Genomic DNA, 20,011 nt, shown 5'->3' on the forward strand with positions numbered 1-20,011 from the left:
GGCGGCACCCACGGCCCCCGCACCCCGAGGGGCGGCGGAGGGGGGCCCCGGCTCCGCGCTGCCCGCCCGCCCTCCGCGGCCGCGGAAGGAGTGGCTTGGGGCTGCGCGCTCCCTCCTGAGTGGCTGGCGGCCGCGGCGCCCGAGCCATCCCTGGGGAGGAGTTAGGATAATCCTATTGCCATTAAGGGCGTCTGGGCAGGGAAAAAAAGCCCGAGTGACCACAGGAGCGGAGGGTTAGTCCGTCAGCTGCCTTCATGCCTGCCAACTGAGCTCCGTCCGGGGGGCCGCTGCTCTTCCCCAGCGCCGGCGAGGATTTACCGCCCGTGGCGGGGCCGAGCCGTTCCGTTCGCCGCACCGCGCACCTGGTCCGGACGCTGGACGCCATGTTGTGGAAACTAGCAGATAATGTCAAGTACGAAGAGGACTGCGAGGTGAGGGGCTGCGGGGAGGGGTCGCCGCTGGGGGACGGGGGTGCTGCGTGGGGCAGCGCGGGGCTCCGCCGCCCCCGGGCCCCGCTCGCTGCCAGCCCCGCCGGGGGAGCAGCGGTCCCTGCCCCGAGAGCCCGCTTGGCTTTTTTTTTTCCTTTTTTTTTTTTCCTTTTTTTTCTTTTTTTTTTTTTCCTTTGGAGGTGCGAATTTTTATTTTCGTATTTTTTAATATTTTTTTGTATTTTTTCTTTACCGAGTCTTCTGAGCTCTTGAATTAAATGGGCTCCAGCTGGGAGAAGGGAGCTCGCATCCCGCATGGAGCAGCGCCGTGCGGGCGCGGGGGGAGCGCGGGGTGTCGGAGCGCACCGCACCGCAGCGGGATGCGGAGGGGCCGGCAGGTAGCAGCTGCTGAGCCGGGCAGGGCGAACCCTTCCTTCCCACGTTTTTCCTTCCCGGGAGCAGCTCCCAGCCGCCGCGAGGTGCTCCCGGGTTTTGATCTCTCCGAACTCTCGTCTGTGCCCCCCGCGCCCCCCCGGCTCCGCCGGTCCGCCTGCTCGGCTCCTACAGATTAGTGCAGTCCCCGCTTCACGCTCCATTGGGACCCCATTCACCTCTTATTAACTAGCCCTGTTATTTTAATGACCGTGAAGCCAGAAGCTGCTAAATCCCTGGATCAGCTCGATGTAGACATTTCAGCTTTGAGCTGGGGCTGGAAATCGGGGCAGAAGCAGCGATGGCACGGCCGGAGGCAGCACCGCGCTCCCTCCCCGTCGGGCAGAGCCGGCAGCCCCGGCCCGGGCGCCCCTCGGGGCTGGGAAGGATGGCAGCACCGGGGGTCCCCATCGCCCCCCGGCCCCGCCGCCTCCTCCCCAGCCCAGGCAGCGCGGCGGAAACGCACGTCTCTGATTTGAAATTTTTCTGATTTTAATGCTTCTTCTGCTGACTTGCACAAACGGGAAAAGTGTTGGTTTGGTGAGGAGAGCAGCGAGAACTGGTCCGTAACCAGCTCTCTCCCTGGGAGCGGGGCTGATTTCTTCGCGAAGTGCCTTAAAAACACCAAACTCCCTGGGCAGGAGCGGCGCGGCTCTCGCTCCCCTCTCTCCATCCCAAGGCTCTCCTCCTTCTCCGACCCTCCGCGGCCACCGTGTCCCCCGACCCCTCTGACGGCCCCCCCGCTGTTCCCCACCCCTGTGTGCTTTCCAGGACCGGCACGATGGCAGCAGCAACGGGAACCCGCGGCTGCCGCACCTCTCCGCCGTCAGCCAGCACCTGTACAGCCCGGCCCCGCCGCTCTCGCACTCGGGCGCCTCCGACTTCCAGCCGCCCTACTTCCCCCCTCCGTACCAGCCGCTGCCTTACTCCCAGTCCAGCGACCCCTACTCGCACCTCGGGGACCCCTTCTCCATCAACCCTCTGCACCAGCCGCCGCCGCCGCCGCCCAGCCAGCAGCAGAGCGCCTGGCCGAACCGGCAGAGCCAGGAGCCGGCGGGGCTGGCCCCGCACGGCCGCCCCGGGCTGGTGCCGCACCTCTCGGCGCTGGAGAGCGGCTCTGCCGGCAGCCGCCGGGAGACTTTCCGGCGCTCCGAGCTGCTGCTGCCCCACGGGCACGGGCTGGACGCCTCGGCGCTGGCCGATAACCTGGGCCTGCACGACATGGCCCACCAGATGGAGGAGGTGCAGGTAAGGGACCCCCGGACCCCCCCGCCTTCCGCACATCCCATCCCCGTCCATGCTGAGAATTCCTCATTTTCTCCCCTTCGCCCCTCAGGGTGCGGCTGTGCGGGGAGGGGGTGGGTTTCCCAAAAGCCGCCGGCTTTTTCCCCCTCTCGGCTCTTCCAGGTGCGAAACTTTCTCCCCCTTTCTCTTTGCAGAATGTGGAGGATCAACACTTACTAATGCATGACCAGACAGTCATTAGAAAAGGTCAGTAAGGTGGCACGGCAGTTTTACTTTCCCTTGTCAATAGTTAAAAGTTTCGTGACGCACCGGTGAAGTGACGCCCTATTATTTTTATAAAGAGCGATCCTTTGGGATCGGGAGGGCGGAGGAGTTTTTATTCCACTCTTTGTCGCTGGATTTTGCTAATGCGGTCCGAGGGAAGGTGGCGGCGGGGACAAACTGCCCTGGGGTGTGAGACTCCTCCGGGGACACGACTGTCCCCCTCCTGTGCTCTTGTGTTATGGCTTTAATCGGAAACAGGACCTTGAACCGATTTTAATCTTTCCTGAAGTACGTGTGTGTAAAGTGACACGGGGCTTTTCTTTTGTTTGGTTGGTTTTGGGGTTTTTTTTCTTTTTTTTTTTTTGTTTTGGTTTTTTGTTTTGTTTTTGTTGCTGATAGCACTCGAAGATAGTTTTCTTTCCTGTTTTCCCCCAATTTTTTTAACCTCTTTTGAGAAAAGACTGAGTTCGCTGGCAGAAGACTGTTTGGCTTTATCTTAATCGAAATTGGTTTGTAGCTGAGGTTTTGAGGAAGGAGGAAGACGTATTGACTCAATTTACAGTAATTTAGATTTTTTTCCTTTTGTTTTTAAACAAATTTGTGCTTAAAAAAAAATCAGAAGTTTCCTCTGAAGACTTCAAACAAATACCTAACTGAGGAAAAGCAGAAGTGTGTGTCAGAGCGCTGATTGCTGCCTTTAGCTCATGGGAGAATAATTTTGCTGTCAGATGCACCACTGACAAATCTTCCCCCTCCGGGAGTGGGGCCGACCTCGGCTCTTTAACCCTTTCAGCAGCAGCACTGGGTGAACTGGGCGGATTCGTGAGGGGATGGAAAAGCCGGATCTGTGGTTTGCTCCTTCCACAGCCTTTGTTGTCCCTCCTCACCTAAAGGCTGCAGCTCTTAACGAGGAGCAGCTCCTTACTTTCGGTTCTCCCCTGGGCTGCTCTCTGCTTGTGCTGCTGTCTGGTTGGAATTTGTTGGGATTAAATTCCAAAGGCGGTTTTTTAAATCTGCGTGTGCGAGGTGGAAGATGAAGCCCAGCAGGAGCCGGGAGGTTTCTCCCTGCCCTGGCTTGGGAAGAGTTTTGGCAGTACTGGAGGATGCTAATTCGGATCTGTCGTAGTACAGAGTTTTTGTGAGCACGGCTTTGCTGCCTCGCAGCCTGCTGCTCCCGAGCAGTGGGGTTTGAGTGCCTTGAGAAGCATTCTTGGTTGTGCTCGGCAGCTCCTTGCCATCCAGTGGTAAAATCCAGCTGGCCAGGAATAGTTTTGGAGCCCTGTGGGTCCCTGTGCTGCAGATGGATGCTGGGGATGGGGGCCAGTGGCGTGAGCATTTAACACCAAACAAAATCCTCTCTCCCGGCTTGTTTTTATAGAAAGAAAACTCGCTTGCCACTTCCTATTTATTTTCCCCTTTCATAAAATCCCTGCTTTCCCTCCTCCACCCTCAGGTCCCATCTCCCTAACGAAAAACAGCGCTCTGAGCCTGCCCTGCCAGAAGGATGGGTTAATTGGGGTGGTGATCAACCCCAACGAGGTGTTCTGCTCCGTCCCGGGGAGGCTGTCCCTGCTCAGCTCCACGTCCAAGTACAAAGTGACAGTGGCGGAGGTGCAGAGGCGGCTCTCGCCCCCGGAGTGCCTCAATGCCTCCCTGCTAGGAGGAGTCCTGCGAAGGTAGGACGGACCCTCCCTGCCCTGCCAGCCTCCCCTCGTGTTTGTTTCCCTCGTTTTGCTGTGTGTGGAAGGAAGGATGGAGCCTCCCTGCCCTGTCAGCCTCCCCCCATGCCCGTGTCTGTATTTTTGTGTTTTGCTGTGTGTGGAAAGTAGGATGGAGCCTCCCTGCCCTGCCAGCCTCCCCCTGTGTTTTTTTCCCTTGTTCTGCTGTGTGTGGAAGGAAGGATGGAGCCTCCCTGCCCTGTCAGCCTCCCCCCATGCCCGTGTCTGTATTTTTGTGTTTTGCTGTGTGTGGAAAGTAGGATGGAGCCTCCCTGCCCTGCCAGCCTCCCCCTGTGTTTGTTTCCCTTGTTCTGCTGTGTGTGGAAGGTAGGATGGACCCTCTCTGCCCTGCCAGCCTCCCCCCCCACCCATGTCTGTATTTTCTTCATTTTGCTGTGTGTGGAAGGTAGGATGGAGCCTCCCTGCGCTGCCAGCCTCCCCCCGTGCCCCTATTTGTATTTTCCTCGTTTTGCTGTGTGTGGAAGGTAGGATGGACCCTCTCTGCCCTGCCAGCCTCCCCCCCACCCATGTTTGTATTTTCTTCATTTTGCTGTGTGTGGAAGGTAGGATGGAGCCTCCCTGCGCTGCCAGCCTCCCCCCGTGCCCCTATTTGTATTTTCCTCGTTTTGCTGTGTGTGGAAGGTAGGATGGACCCTCTCTGCCCTGCCAGCCTCCCCCCCACCCATGTTTGTATTTTCTTCATTTTGCTGTGTGTGGAAGGTAGGATGGAGCCTCCCTGCGCTGCCAGCCTCCCCCCGTGCCCCTATTTGTATTTTCCTCGTTTTGCTGTGTGTGGAAGGTAGGATGGACCCTCTCTGCCCTGCCAGCCTCCCCCCCACCCATGTTTGTATTTTCTTCATTTTGCTGTGTGTGGAAGGTAGGATGGAGCCTCCCTGCGCTGCCAGCCTCCCCCCGTGCCCCTATTTGTATTTTCCTCGTTTTGCTGTGTGTGGAAGGTAGGATGGACCCTCTCTGCCCTGCCAGCCTCCCCCCCACCCATGTTTGTATTTTCTTCATTTTGCTGTGTGTGGAAGGTAGGATGGAGCCTCCCTGCGCTGCCAGCCTCCCCCCGTGCCCCTATTTGTATTTTCCTCGTTTTGCTGTGTGTGGAAGGTAGGATGGACCCTCTCTGCCCTGCCAGCCTCCCCCCCACCCATGTTTGTATTTTCTTCATTTTGCTGTGTGTGGAAGGTAGGATGGAGCCTCCCTGCGCTGCCAGCCTCCCCCGTGCTCTTGTGTTTTGGCTTTAATCGGAAACAGGACCTTGAACCGATTTTAATCTTTCCTGAAGTACGTGTGTGTAAAGTGACACGGGGCTTTTCTTTTGTTTGGTTGGTTTTGGTTTTTTTTTTTAGTTTTTGTTTTGGTTTTTTGTTTTGTTGTTGTTGCTGATAGCACTCGAAGATACTTTTCTTTCCTTTTTTCCCCCAATTTTTTAACCTCTTTTGAGAAAAGACTGAGTTCGCTGGCAGAAGACTGTTTGGCTTTATCTTAATCGAAATTGGTTTGTAGCTGAGGTTTTGAGGAAGGAGGAAGACGTATTGACTCAATTTACAGTAATTTAGGTATTTTTTTCCTTTTGTTTTTAAACAAATTTGTGCTTAAAAAAAAATCAGAAGTTTCCTCTGAAGACTTCAAACAAATACCTAACTGAGGAAAAGCAGAAGTGTGTGTCAGAGCGCTGATTGCTGCCTTTAGCTCATGGGAGAATAATTTTGCTGTCAGATGCACCACTGACAAATCTTCCCCCTCCGGGAGTGGGGCCGACCTCGGCTCTTTAACCCTTTCAGCAGCAGCACTGGGTGAACTGGGCGGATTCGTGAGGGGATGGAAAAGCCGGATCTGTGGTTTGCTCCTTCCACAGCCTTTGTTGTCCCTCCTCACCTAAAGGCTGCAGCTCTTAACGAGGAGCAGCTCCTTACTTTCGGTTCTCCCCTGGGCTGCTCTCTGCTTGTGCTGCTGTCTGGTTGGAATTTGTTGGGATTAAATTCCAAAGGCGGTTTTTTAAATCTGCGTGTGCGAGGTGGAAGATGAAGCCCAGCAGGAGCCGGGAGGTTTCTCCCTGCCCTGGCTTGGGAAGAGTTTTGGCAGTACTGGAGGATGCTAATTCGGATCTGTCGTAGTACAGAGTTTTTGTGAGCACGGCTTTGCTGCCTCGCAGCCTGCTGCTCCCGAGCAGTGGGGTTTGAGTGCCTTGAGAAGCATTCTTGGTTGTGCTCGGCAGCTCCTTGCCATCCAGTGGTAAAATCCAGCTGGCCAGGAATAGTTTTGGAGCCCTGTGGGTCCCTGTGCTGCAGATGGATGCTGGGGATGGGGGCCAGTGGCGTGAGCATTTAACACCAAACAAAATCCTCTCTTCCGTCTTGTTTTTATAGAAAGAAAACTCGCTTGCCACTTCCTATTTATTTTCCCCTTTCATAAAATCCCTGCTTTCCCTCCTCCACCCTCAGGTCCCATCTCCCTAACGAAAAACAGCGCTCTGAGCCTGCCCTGCCAGAAGGATGGGTTAATTGGGGTGGTGATCAACCCCAACGAGGTGTTCTGCTCCGTCCCGGGGAGGCTGTCCCTGCTCAGCTCCACGTCCAAGTACAAAGTGACAGTGGCAGAGGTGCAGAGGCGGCTCTCGCCCCCGGAGTGCCTCAATGCCTCCCTGCTAGGAGGAGTCCTGCGAAGGTAGGACGGACCCTCCCTGCCCTGCCAGCCTCCCCTCGTGTTTGTTTCCCTCGTTTTGCTGTGTGTGGAAGGAAGGATGGAGCCTCCCTGCCCTGTCAGCCTCCCCCCATGCCCGTGTCTGTATTTTTGTGTTTTGCTGTGTGTGGAAAGTAGGATGGAGCCTCCCTGCCCTGCCAGCCTCCCCCTGTGCCCGTGTTTGTATTTTCCTCGTTTTGCTGTGTGTGGAAGGAAGGATGGAGCCTCCCTGCCCTGCCAGCCTCCCCCTGTGTTTTTTTCCCTTGTTCTGCTGTGTGTGGAAGGAAGGATGGAGCCTCCCTGCCCTGCCAGCCTCCCCCCGTGCCTCTCTTTTTGTCTTTTCCTCGTTTTGCTGTGTGTGGAAGGTAGGATGGACCCTCTCTGCCCTGCCAGCCTCCCCCCATGCCCCTCTTTTTGTCTTTTCCTCGTTTTGCTGTGTGTGAGCAGCCACACCAGCACAGCCACAGAGCCTTTCAGCCAGCTCCTGAGTTTTGAGCAGCCCAACGACACTGAATCCTAAAAGGCTTTGGAAATAAAACTTCTTTGCACTTCTGCTGCCTCTGGAGAAGTGCTATTAACAGCTCTGACAGCAATTCTCATTCCCTGTTTAGAGCTGAAGTTTTTTGTCTCAAAACCAGCACGTGGAGCTGTCTCCGATTCCCAAGACCCTGTGGAATGATTTTTAAATTTAATCTAATGGTCTTGATTAATCATTGCAAGGACATTTTCCACATCCTTTTTTGCATATACTTAATTCGGCTTGTGATCATTCTACAACTGTTGGTTTCAGTGGTGCAGTTTGAAATATTTTGATTTTGACCTGCTGTGTTTCATCCTGGCTGGATTGAAGTAGAGCATTTAAAAAGTAGGTCACTTGAAAAGAGCCTGTTTTTTATCTTCTCTCCACCCCTGTAGAACCCTATTGAATGTCAGTAACTGGAATTTCTCATCTTAAAAAGAAGTGCTCCCTGAAGATAAATAAGGCCATTTTTTTCTCTTTAATTACAGAGCCAAATCTAAAAATGGTGGCAGATCATTAAGGGAAAAACTGGATAAAATTGGCTTGAATCTTCCTGCTGGCAGAAGGAAAGCTGCAAATGTGACACTATTGACATCTTTGGTGGAAGGTCAGTCCCGAGTGTTTCTTAAAAATAAACTTTCTCCCCTTGTGCACAGCTTTTATCCTCTAGGCAAAGCATGGAAAGGTTAGAAAGTCCCTGAAAGCAATATGGGTTTTTTGTTTGTTTTGGAGTGAGCCTGGTGGGGATGTTGCAGCACCTAAGGAAGGGCTGTGCTGCCTTTGAGGGGCTCTCCTCTGCCTTGTGAGCCCTGCTCCTCTTTCTGGCAGGGATGCAGAATTCCTGCCTGCCAGGATGTGCCCAAGGCACCTTTGTCCACTCTGCCTCCTGAGGCTTGTTTTGGGTTTCAAAGGCAAGGCAGAAGGGGTGAAACTCCTGCCATTCGTGGCTTTGGTTTCTTGTTGGGAAACTTGGGGACTCTGTGCAGTCCTGCCCTACCTCAGCGGTGTCCTCAGAAGCTTTGCTAATAAACAAGCTTATAAAGTGAGATTTATAGCTTCTGACTTCCTGCTAGGAAACTGGAGCCCCTTTAATGTGGGCCATGCTCTGCGGACCCTCTGCCAGCGCAGCTGACCTGAAGGGTGTGTATTTGTGTACGTGTGTGGTTTACATTTGGTGTTCCTCTTTCAAGCAGCTCCTGGTAGTGGCACAATTTAACAGGAATACAAGCAGCAGCTGAAATGGAAAGGGTGAAAAATGATCTAACAATACATTCCTGCTGTTTCTAATGCAGCAACTTGCGTTTAAATCTTTGCTTGGAGGTTTTGGAGAGCTGATGTGTGTACAGCACACATCACTGCACTGATCACACCAATCTCTTTTATTTTAAGCCTGATCAAATTGTTGTAATGAAAAAAAAAAGTGACTTGGTTATACACCTTGCAGTTTGGTTTTCTGTCTGAAAATTCTTATGAAAAAATATTTCAAAAGCATACTAGACTGAAAACTTTTATTGTAATGTGGGATTTAGTTGGCAGATATTTTTAAATATCAGTGGACAATTTGATCTTGACTGAATTGTGTTCTTTGCTGTGCAGTTGTTCTGGATAGAGACAGGATTTTTTCTTTCTAGTATAAAAGCAAGAGAATTCTTTTTTGTAGCAGTCACCCTGTAAATTTCTTTTTCCTTGATACAAACTTACAAAGAAACACTGATCCATCAATTAAAAAGTGGTAGTAAGTGACAGAAGGGTGTCGCTTTCCAAAGCAGGAACACACTTCAAAAAACCCACAGCGTTTTTTCCTTAATGTCCCTGATTTCCTTACAATAAATGATATTTCACAATTTAACAAGCCCTCCCTTTCACCACCCAGGTGAAGCTGTGCATCTTGCTCGTGACTTTGGCTACGTGTGCGAGACAGAATTTCCTTCCAAAGCAGTGGCTGAGTATTTAACCAGGCCACACATGGGCCGCAACGAGATGGCAAACAGGAAGAACATGCTGCTTGCTGCAAAGTAAGTTTTCAGCTTGGATTTTATTTCTTCTCCCCTTTTTGAACATGTTTTTGTCTGACTGTGACTGTCTGCGACTGGGGGATAGTTTGGTGGATTTTTGTGTGTAATTTTAATTAGGAAGATGAAGCAATTCTTTTTCTTTGGTTTTGGTTTGAATTCAGCTATGGCAGCAGTTTTATTTCAGTCTGAACCAATAATAAGGGTAACAATCCTGTAGGTAACTAAAGCAGTTTGGACCAGTTCTGTTCAATTGCAGTAAAAACTTCAGGAAAAGTCCTACACCAGGAGAGCCCTAAGGAAAAGGTGTCCCTAGGTGTGACAGGGCCAGGGATGTGGAGCAGGTGTGGCCTGGGATGTGACCAGGAGTGGAGCAGGGGAAGCTCAGCCCTGTGTGCCACAGCTGCCCTTGGCAGCAGCAGCTCCCGGCTTCCCGTGGGACTCAGGAGCTGCTGGAGAGTCCCTTTTTCCCTGTTATGGCTGGAGAATTTTATAGTTCACTGGAAGCATCCTTTGGTAGGTGTGGAAAGTCCCTGTGCTTCAACAAATCCCTGTTACAGACCTGGGTGAATGGGAAGGAGGGGAGCTTTGTTCTGGCTGTTCTGCAGAGCCTTGTGCCTGTGGACAAACCCATCCTGAGCAGGTCCCTGGGCTGAGTTAAGCTTATCTCAAACTGGTGTTTGCAGTGCTCAACTTTCCCCTTTTCCCTGCTGAGTTCCTCTCCCAGGCTCCGGTTTAGCAGAGCTTCAGTTCATGGTTTGCTCTGCTCTGAGATGTTTTCTGGTTTGGGGTCGATGGAATTCCCTGCTTTTGGCAGAATCCTTACTTTACAACAGGAGCTGAGAAAAACCTGCCTAAACTGCTGAGAAAGTTGCTCTGGCTTTGTGCTCACAACATGAGTGTAAAACACACTCCTGGTGTTGAATCCATCCAGCTTTCTTTTTTAAAAGAGATTTTCTTTTATAAGAATAGATCTCTTAAAAATTTATACAGTTAGAAATCTAGTCTCTCTTGCCTGTAGTTTGAACATTGTGCTAATTTTTCCTGATAACTCGGCCTGCTCCTGAGTATTTTCTTTATTGGCATTGTTACTGGCACTAATAAAAATCCCCTGGAAGATGTTTGTGATTGAGAAATTCTGATAAAGTGATGATTCTGTTAAGATTGCTCAGCTCCTGTGAAATCCCTTCAAGGGGACAGATTTACAAGCAGCAAACAACATATGCTGGAGCATTATTAAGCACTCGTGTTTTGCCAGGCATATGTGTTAGTGTTTGCAGGATCAGGGCCTCGGCCTCCCTACATATACATGGAATATACACAGCTAAATTAAATCTCCTCTTCAGCTGCTCCAGCTTTTCTGCAGCACTCAGCTGCAGCTGGGAAAGTTCTCAGAGAAACCAGCACTGAATTCCCACTCCAAATCTGGAGCAAATGATGCAGAGCCAGGCAGGCACCAGAGGTGCAGAGTTGATTTTGCAGAGTGTTTTTGTGATGGGGATGCAACAGAAGGTTCATCAGGATGTGGTGCTAACAAACAGAAACCTAGAAATCTAATCCAGTTTGAACGTGATGCTGATTTTTTGTTTTCATTTTAGACATTTAATTTCTCATGGTTCCTGCCACAAATGCCAAATATTTGATGCAGATCTCTTTGTTGATTTCAGTTTATTTGTTGATTTTGATTTATTTGCATGGTGTAAAGCGTGAGCCCTTTGTGTGTTGCAGGCAGATCTGTAAGGAATTCACAGACCTCCTCACTCAGGACAGAACCCCCCTTGGAAACACGAGGCCCAGCCCCATCTTGGACCCTGGCATCCAGGGCTGTTTGACTCATTTTAGCCTGATCACACATGGCTTTGGGAGCGCTGCCATCTGTGCTGCCATGACATCCGTGCAGAACTACCTAAATGAAGCGTTAAAAATAGCAGACAAATCCTACATGAACGCTGGCGACCAGAGCCCCGCAGAGACCAACAAAACCATTGACAAAATGGACAAGCACAGGAAGTGAAAGGAAAACCAGACTTTGCCCTTCCTCCTACACAGACTCTGATCTTCTTGCCAGGGGGAACATAGAGATTTGGGTGGTTTTATTTTTTCTCTTTTGTTTTGTTTTGGTGGTTTTTTTTTTGTTTTTTTTTTTTAAAGAAACGAGGGGAAAAAGGGGAGGAAAAATAAAAATCATTCAGGATCTTCACTCCTGCTGGATCCGTGAGACAAGTCTTGCTAAAAGCTGCAGTATCCCTGTTGTGTGGAAGCAATTACCTGAAGATAAGTACCTGGGCCAAGTGTATTGAATCCTTTGCTGTTACAGTGGTGCTATAAAGGGGGGTTGATGGAATTATCCACAGAGATTTATTTAGATTCCTTTTCCACATCTCAGTATCTCGTGGGTGACCAGCTTCATGTGTAGTTTTTAAGAGATTTTTAGATGGAAGCCTGTTTTGCTCTCTGATACAATTTCAGGGGTTCATTCTCTCAAAATGCAACAGTAACAATAAAACAGTATTAAGCAGTGGTATAGAGATTTATGTACATTAAAATTTTTTATGAACACCTGAAAATAGTAAGATTATCCTGTGGGGTTGTTTTTTTAAATCTGTTTAGTTTCTTTTTTTTGTTTGTTTGTTCTCTTCTACTTTGTTTTATTTTTCCTTTATTTTCAGATTAACATAGAGTACTAAAATCCTACTAGACTTAAGATGGCATTTGACATGCTAATTTTTTACAGAAATATTCAGGCTTTTAAAAACTACAGCAATGTTGGCTGCAGTTTATATTACCTTGGTATTTTTTTAACAAGGACTAGTTCAAAATGAAAATACTTTTAGAAAATTTACATTCTGTGTCTAAGGATATTGCAGCTTTATTCACATATTTATATTGTCTTGTTTTTAAATTTGGGGGGGAAACTTGAAAGAATAGGCACATAACTTTTTTTTTTTACTTTTTTTTTTTTTGCCTACTAAGGCCAAAAAATACTTCCAGGGAGGCTTTATGTGTATTAAGGGAAGCAGTGTGTTGAATGTAAATATTTATTTATGTGTAATTTAATCGGATTTGTAAATAATGGTGAACTTTTTAATACTTTTTTTTATAAATGGGTTTCAAATTTTAATTTTGGTAAGTATTTCAAAGGTAATGGGTAAGCTAAACATATCTTTAGGTTTATGCACAGGTATGTTATACAGGGTATTTAAGATTTTTTTTTTTTTTTTTTAAATCTCGATTCTTGCCACTGAAGATTAGATTTAATCTGAGGTGTTTGTTCACAAAGCAATAATTTTGTGCATCATTCACCTGGTAACTGAGTAGACATGCAAAAAAACCCCGAGTGTGTGAGTTAGTGTGTATGTGAATAACGGAGGTTCGGAGCTATCTTCACATATTTGTAAATGTTCCCACTATAATTCTGATGTATATGATAACCATATAATAAAAGTATTCTGGCTAGAAGCATGGAATGTTTTGTTAACTGAGAGCAGCTCTGTTTTCTTTCTCTGCTGGGGGAATGTGGGGCGAGTAGCACTAGAGGACATTATGTATTGAGTCATAATTGCAGCACTTTGTTCGGATTAACAGAACAGAAAGATGAAGCTGTTTGCCAGTAAAACTAATGGTTTCAATTAAACACGTTATGTATCTCCAAGAATCTTTTCTTTTTTTTTTTTTTTTCCCCTTTCCTAAGATGTCATGGTCTTGCCTTCTGCCTGCTTAACTAGGCAGCTCAAACAGAAACTCTGCGAGGCTGCCTCTCAATAAAAACCAATCCCACCAGCTTTGTCTCCTGCTCAATCTGCCTCTATTGCAATAATCTGTCCCCAAATATTCACAAAAACCCGGGGTATAGAATTTGAGAGGTGTCCCATCTGCTTTTAGCTGAATTGTACTGATTTGAGGAAGTTTACGTTTTGCAGGAAGTCCTCAAAGGGCTTTGTGCCACAGGAGTGAGGCAGGAGCTGGAATTTTTGGTATCTCAGATGCAAAATAGTGGAACAAACCTTCCTGAAGCAAAATGTAGCTTGTTCTTCCAGTGCTTTCTGAAAAAAGAACCTAAAACTGGGCTTTAGTGTGTGCTGTTGGCCCTGCAAGAGCTGATCAGCCCTAGAGGAAGGTGGCACCGGGCTGTCAAGTGAGAATTCAGTTCACATCATGGCACTGTTTCTTCCAGAGATGTGTAAAAGAGGCAAAATGTACCATTTCTGAACCCCTCGCTTATAAACCATTTTTATGTTCTCATTTTCCCTTTAAAGGATAAAGGAAAACCACTGGAGGTGTGCAGGGAGAAGAAAGGGAAGGGAAGCACAAAGAAATGAATGCCTGTCAGTGGTGAGCTGGGTTTGAGTTGCAATCCAGTCCCCTTCTCTCCTAAAGAGGTGTGAAATTCCAGCCTTTGCATTTGTTAGACTCATTGTAGCATTTCAGAAATGAGCATTTTGGACCATCTGTAGGCACAGGCACAGCCAGGACACATGATGACTAACAGAACTTCTGAAAAACACAAACAAGCTGCCCTTCTGAAGGGTATTTTTATGGATTTTATATATTTATATACAGAAATCTGCTGGGTACGGTGAGAGCTTATTTAGAAAATGCAATGCTCCAGTTCTCTTCCTTTTTTCCTCTTTTTGCTGCTGGGCTGCTTACCCAGCATATATAGGAAGATATTTGAGCTACCAGACAATGGAATCCTGCTTTCTTTTTTTTTTTCTTTTTTTTTTTTTTATTAATGCACAAAACCAGGCAGTGAAATAATTGCCCCTTGGGATAGGAAATAAGGATGTTTCCATTTATTCCTGCATGCATTCAAGCAAAGCCAGTCAATTGTCTCATGTACTGACTCGGGTTCTATTCATATGTGGAGTTTAGTTTCCATTACCTTAGAGCTTTTCTTTATATTTCAACTGGGATATTCTTTTGAAGCTCAACCACCTTCTAAGTTGTGCCAGCACCATGAAACAACAGCACTGTCTTCTGTTCCATCCCCTGAATAGGACAGTTTAACTTGTCTCACCCAAAGTTATTAATCTTAAGGAATATGTACACTCAAGAAGGCATGTGCTTCTTCCTGATCCTCAAAATTTCATGGTTTTACACTGATTATTCCTGAGCTGGCTAAAAGATAAAGAAGTTCTAATGTGAGACTCTTCAGAAGTTCCATTTTTCATTTCATTTGAAAATGGACCATTCACATCACTGTCCAATCTTTTTCCTTGCCCATCTCCCATCAGAAGAAGAGGTTTGGTCATAACGTGAATGAAAAAGGCTTTAAACTATCAGGGGTTTAAAAGTAAAAATTATTAAAGCCCTGCCTTCCTACAAAAATTTGATACATAACCGTAAAATAGCCAAATTCATGTTACTCAGTAAAAAATTGTCTTGTGGAAAAAGAAAATATTTCAGCCATCTCTGGCTGGGTTGGCAGCAGCATTTGGGCATCAGGATGTTGGATCCGTGGCAGGCTCCTTCCCCCTGTGGCAACGTGGGCATGGCCTTGGCCACCCCATCACCTGAGAGAGCCCTGATTGCCACACAGCATTAATTGCAACCCTGAGGATTAGTCAAGAGTCCACCTCAGCAAACTGTGACTTCACGGCATTGCTGCTTTCAGTTTAAAAAGAAACTTTTTTCCTGGTGTTTGCAGCTTCAGAGAGAAATCATGATGTGAAACTAGTAAAATATTAAATAAAAATGGAACTTTTGTCTTAATTTAGTAACTGATTTCAGTTGACTTTATTCTTGACTCAGTTTTAATTTGCCCTCCACTTATTTTGCTGTTATTTATTGTTTCTCCCTGACTCTTGGCTGCAGCCCTGCTGCCTGTTCCTTCGGAATTTTGCAATATGAGTAAACCCAGAAATGCAGCTTGAAATGGGTCTGCCTTGCTGTGGTAGCTGGCTGTGCTTTGTTGCAGCCCTTTTTTCTGTTTTTTGTTTTATTTTTTTTTTTTCCTGCATGGAGTGTTTATGAACATCCTTGTAGATATTTTGGCCTAATTATGGTCTGGAGCCTCCCTCTTGACAGGGGTTTGGGCTGCCTTTGGCAACTTGTTCTGCAATAACAGCTGCATCATTTTATTCTATTTCATTTTAATTTCAATTTTTTTAGAAAAAAATGGAGTACTGTTCACACTTTGTTCCCAAACTGTTATTCACTAAGAGAACACAAGGTTAGGGACAAAGATGCTTCCCTGTCATTAAAATAAATCTCTGAATGATGTGTTTATTGATAATGCAGGTTTTGTGTGGGGAACCTGGAGCCAGTTTTGTCAAAGCCTACAGGGTCCATTTGGGCTGGTGACCCAAGGAGCTGAGCCACAGGAAATGCCCTGGGGAATTTGTTCCCACAGCCAGACATGTTTTTGTGAAATCAGGGTGTTATCCAAGCAGTTGTGGCTGTCAGGACATTTCTCTGGTGCCATTCTTGTGCCTCATGTCCCATCAGCCATGGGTGACCCTCTCTGCCAAAATTCCTCAGGGGCTCCACTGGAACCACTTTTAGGAGATTTTTAGATTCTGTTCTGTATCATTTGCTGCCTTCTCCCTCTTCCATTTTCACTTTCAGAGAGTTATAGAAATAAGTTTATTGCCGGTTTCAGATGCCACTTTGCAGTCACTGGATGCTCCTGTGTGTCTCCCAGGGATGTTCCAGCTGGTTTCCATGTACCATTGTTGTGTAAGGGCTGCCCACAAATATTCCCTTTTTCCTCTCTTTTAGCTAAACAGCCCTTTTTAACTGGTTCTTGTGAAGGCCTTTCTCACAGGCTACTACTGTGCCATGACACATTCCCTAAATATTCATACAGAATATTTTAATTTAAAATTAACAGCATGGAATAATACAGACACTTGCTCTGTGCCACAAAACTCAAATACTTGTGAGTGCAGCAGAAAGTCCAGAGATTGAGAATGAACTAAATAACAGAAAAGAGGTTTTAAGTGAGCATAGAGTTTATATTTCCAGGTCAATCAGCATAAAACCAAGGGGGAAGTTGCAGCTGAAACCAAAGGTTGGAAAGATAATGTTCTCCAGCTGATTGCTGCAATAAAACAATTATTTGTAATTAACTGAAATTGGTTTTTAGTGACAGAAAATGGTTGAAAATTCTGCTAACTCCCTTGCTAAAGAGAGAAGGGAAAATATTTGATTTCAGCTCTCTGGCAGGAGGGATCATGTCTGGAAGCAGAAACAACTTCTGCCAGGTCTTCATCCTGTCCTTCCCTCTTTGCATCACATCAACTCCACAGAGAAAGCAAAAAAACCCCAAAGTCCATGAAGAGCTGCAGGTCTGAGGAGAGCTGAGAGTACAAAGCTGGCAGCAGCTGGGTTGGAGGCACACATATTTTGGAGAAACAGTAATTAACTTCCAGCACAGCACTAGGACAGCTACCTGGGACCAGTAATTTTCTCCAACTCTTGCAGCAAAATTTGCCTGAGCTCATTTGTCAAGCTTTGACTCTTTAAATCCGTAACTCTAATTAATTAAGAATCTCTAATTACCCAAAAATAGTGCTCTATATTTAGGGTTAAGGTGTGGTGAAATCCAGAGAAAACATGAGGGAAGCTGGAGGATGTTCAGAGCAGGAGATGCCAGGGAAATGTGTGTTTTCAGAGGTGCAGGGAAAGCCAAATGGTCAAAGTGTCAGTGTCCTCTAGGGCAGGTCCTAAACTGCCAGAAATCACTGTCTAGAGCTTGGACATGGATCCTTGTGTTCCCAAAAAGCAGTGACCACCAAACTTGTCAGCAGAGATGCTGATATTGGAGACCCACAGCTGGGTAACCCTTGGCATTTAAACAAACAACAAAAAAGTGTTAGTTTCTAAACCAGAAGCACATGGGATGAGGCTCTGGTTCTTTACAATCTCAACAAGAAACACAGGTGGGGACAGCGCTGAAAATATCATTGCAGGAGGAAAAAACCCGTTCACAGCTGAAGGTCCTATTACTTATTAAGTTTAAAATGTATCGCTTTTAACTGGTCTGTAAGCAGCCGATGTGACTCAGACAAAGCTGTAATGTGGACAGAGGCATCACTTGGAGCTAAAGTTTGGCCTTTCTGCAGAGGATCCTGTTTTCCAGGGCTCACACAAGTTCCTAGGAGCCCAGGATTCAGCGTTTGGGGATCATTCTGTGGGACCAGCTGGGTTTGGGGCCGCTTGGCTTCAGCAGAGCAGCAGGTATAAACCTGAAACTCTTCTGGAGGATTTGTCAGCACCATCCTCCAGCAAAGGTAAGCTCTGCTGGCAGAGTGGAGCCAGGGCCCATCTGCATGTGTATGAGGTCGTTGTGAGGACGTTAAGGGAGGAAAACCTATGCATGTTTCTGTGAGAGTGCAGGGCTGTCCCTTCAGAGCCTCAAGCACCGCTTGCTCGCCCCAATAACGGGGAATCTTTGTGCTGGTGGCAAACAAACGCCTGTACTTAGTGGCTTTGTCTGCTGGGAGATAAAGCTTGATAAGATGCTGCTGAGGCTGTTGTGAGGCGCTCCTGTTAATTTTACCGCAGAGACAGAAAAGCGCTCCGCAAATGTCCCCAGAAATGCGCTCCACAAAAACCGCTGGGCTGGGGGGAGGATTCTCAGTGATTTCTGTTGCCGTTTGAGGTAAAATTTGTTTCTGGTGGTTTTCTTCACGACTTAGGTGATTGTGGAGTTCAAAAACAACATGAATATAAAATTAATCCTTTATTTCGTATTTGCCGGCAAGGTAGGGCAGTGATTGGCATCAGAGACGTAAGAATGAGAATGAGTATTTGGGTGAGAGCTTAAAAGGTGAGAGAAAGGTGTTAAATCGATTACGGCTTTTCTTTTGTGTTCATTTTCCTCAGATAAGTCACCATAAAAGAAAATAAAAAACACAACAAAAAAACGTTTGTCGGTCAGGATGAGGGAAATATTCTTTTCTTGAAAACCTCGAGGCTTCCAGCTTGGCAGAGCTGTGTGAGGAGTGAGGGGATGCTCCGAGCGCGGGGTCCCGGCTGTCCCCGGTGCCCGTGGGGGCTGTCTCCCACAGAGCCCGGCTGTGCGCGGTGCCCGTGGGGGCTGTCCCCCACAGATCCCGGCTGTCCCCGGTGCCCGTGGGGCCTGTCCCCGAAAGAAAACAAAAGAAAATAAAAAACACAACAAAAAACGTTTGTCGGTCAGGATGAGGGAAATATTCTTTTCTTGAAAACCTCGAGGCTTCCACCTTGGCAGAGCTGTGTGAGGAGTGAGGGGATGCTCCGAGCGCGGGGTCCCGGCTGTCCCCGGTGCCCGTGGGGGCTGTCCCCCACAGATCCCGGCTGTGCCCGGTGCCCGTGGGGGCTGTCCCCCACAGATCCCGGCTGTCCCCGGTGCCCGTGGGGGCTGTCCCCCACAGATCCCGGCTGTCCCCCACAGATCCCCGCTGTCACCGGTGCCCGTGGGTGCTGTCCCGGCTCCGGGCACCGCTCGGGCCCCAGCAGCTCCCGGCTCGCCGCGCAGCAGGCCCCGGCCTGCCGGGGCTGGGCCGTGGCGGCGGATCACAGCCGGGCCGGGGGTGCAGCCCCAGGCCAGCTTCTTACATAAACCCCGCCGTTTGCATAAGATGAAAACTCAGGAAAGTTTTTTTTTCTTTTTTTTTTTTCCTTTTTCTTTTTTTTTTTTTTTTTTTTTTAATATTAAAATAAAATGCCGTTTGCATAAGATGAAAACCCAGGAAACTTTTTTTTTCTTCATAATCTTTTTTTTTTTTTTTTTTTTTTCTTTTTTCTTTCTTTTTTTTTTTTTTTTTTAAGATTAAAATAAAAAAAAACCAAAGAGGTGAAAGATCTTTTAAAAAGGCTATCAGAAACTTGCAGTTTCCAGAATGGCAGTGCCAGTAATTGGCCAGAAAGGATTTCAAGGGTGACTGATTTGGAAATCTGTCATAATGTACCTGGGGAAAAACAATTACCCGGAGGTAGGGCCATAAACAGAAAGGAAATGTTGTGCTGGTGATGAGGAGCTGATCCCTTTTGAAGGAGATGTTTCTCCAGACCTGTTGGAGGGAGGAGAAATGCCTCCTTCCACAGCAGGGCTGGGAGCGAGAGCCACCCTTATGGAGTCACCAACCCAGGGCATTTTTAATTCTGGGTGACTCAGATATTGCTGCAGAGGTCAATACCTGGCCTGGCATCTCCAAAAACGCACCTGAAGCTTAAACTTGGCCAGTGCTGGATCGGTGCTGGTGCCTCCTGTGCTGGGCTCACTGCTTCCCACAGAGGCTGAGCCTGCACAAGTTCTTCAATGGAAAAAATTATGTGGAAGTGAGGCAAAAAAGTTCCGGGGAACCGTAAAGCTTGGATGTTTTCTCTGTGGTGATGCATTAGGAAGTGCTGGCTGGTGTTTGTGAAATATCCCAGTGTGTAGCTGTGGCCATGGAGCTCATGGGCTACAGCTGCTGCATTAAATATAAATAAAATTGCCATTAAAAATATTAAATTGCCTTTTAAATATATATAATTGCCTTAAAAATATATATATATAATTGCCTTTTAAAAATATATTAAATTGCTATTTAAAAAAAATATAAAATTGCCATTTAAAAAAGTATTAATAAAATTGCCATTTCAGTTGCCAACCCTGCTGGCTGGATGTAGAGGTGGGCTTGGAAATGGAGTCCTCTGCTCCCCTGGAAGTGAAACCTGGGCCCTGTGAAGCTGCAGCAGGGCAGGTGCCCAGCTCCCTCTCTGGAATGGGGTGTC

General features: G+C 47.5%; 1 protein-coding gene across 1 annotated transcript; it reads left to right on the top strand.

The window, feature by feature from the left end:
* Positions 1–238: 238 nt before the first annotated feature.
* On the top strand, positions 239–12,389 carry TFAP2C (transcription factor AP-2 gamma). The gene is made up of 7 exons (XM_039719438.1): positions 239–431; positions 1,632–2,108; positions 2,300–2,351; positions 3,823–4,045; positions 7,784–7,902; positions 9,169–9,310; positions 11,036–12,389. Exons 1-7 carry the CDS (start codon positions 384–386, stop codon positions 11,319–11,321), a joined length of 1,347 nt encoding a protein of 448 aa, XP_039575372.1. The 5' UTR covers positions 239–383; the 3' UTR covers positions 11,322–12,389.
* Positions 12,390–20,011: the final 7,622 nt, after the last annotated feature.

This window comes from Passer montanus, unplaced genomic scaffold, assembly GCF_014805655.1.
Source record: "Passer montanus isolate IOZ18808 unplaced genomic scaffold, ASM1480565v1 scaffold41, whole genome shotgun sequence".
In the NCBI taxonomy this organism is placed as follows: domain Eukaryota; kingdom Metazoa; phylum Chordata; class Aves; order Passeriformes; family Passeridae; genus Passer; species Passer montanus.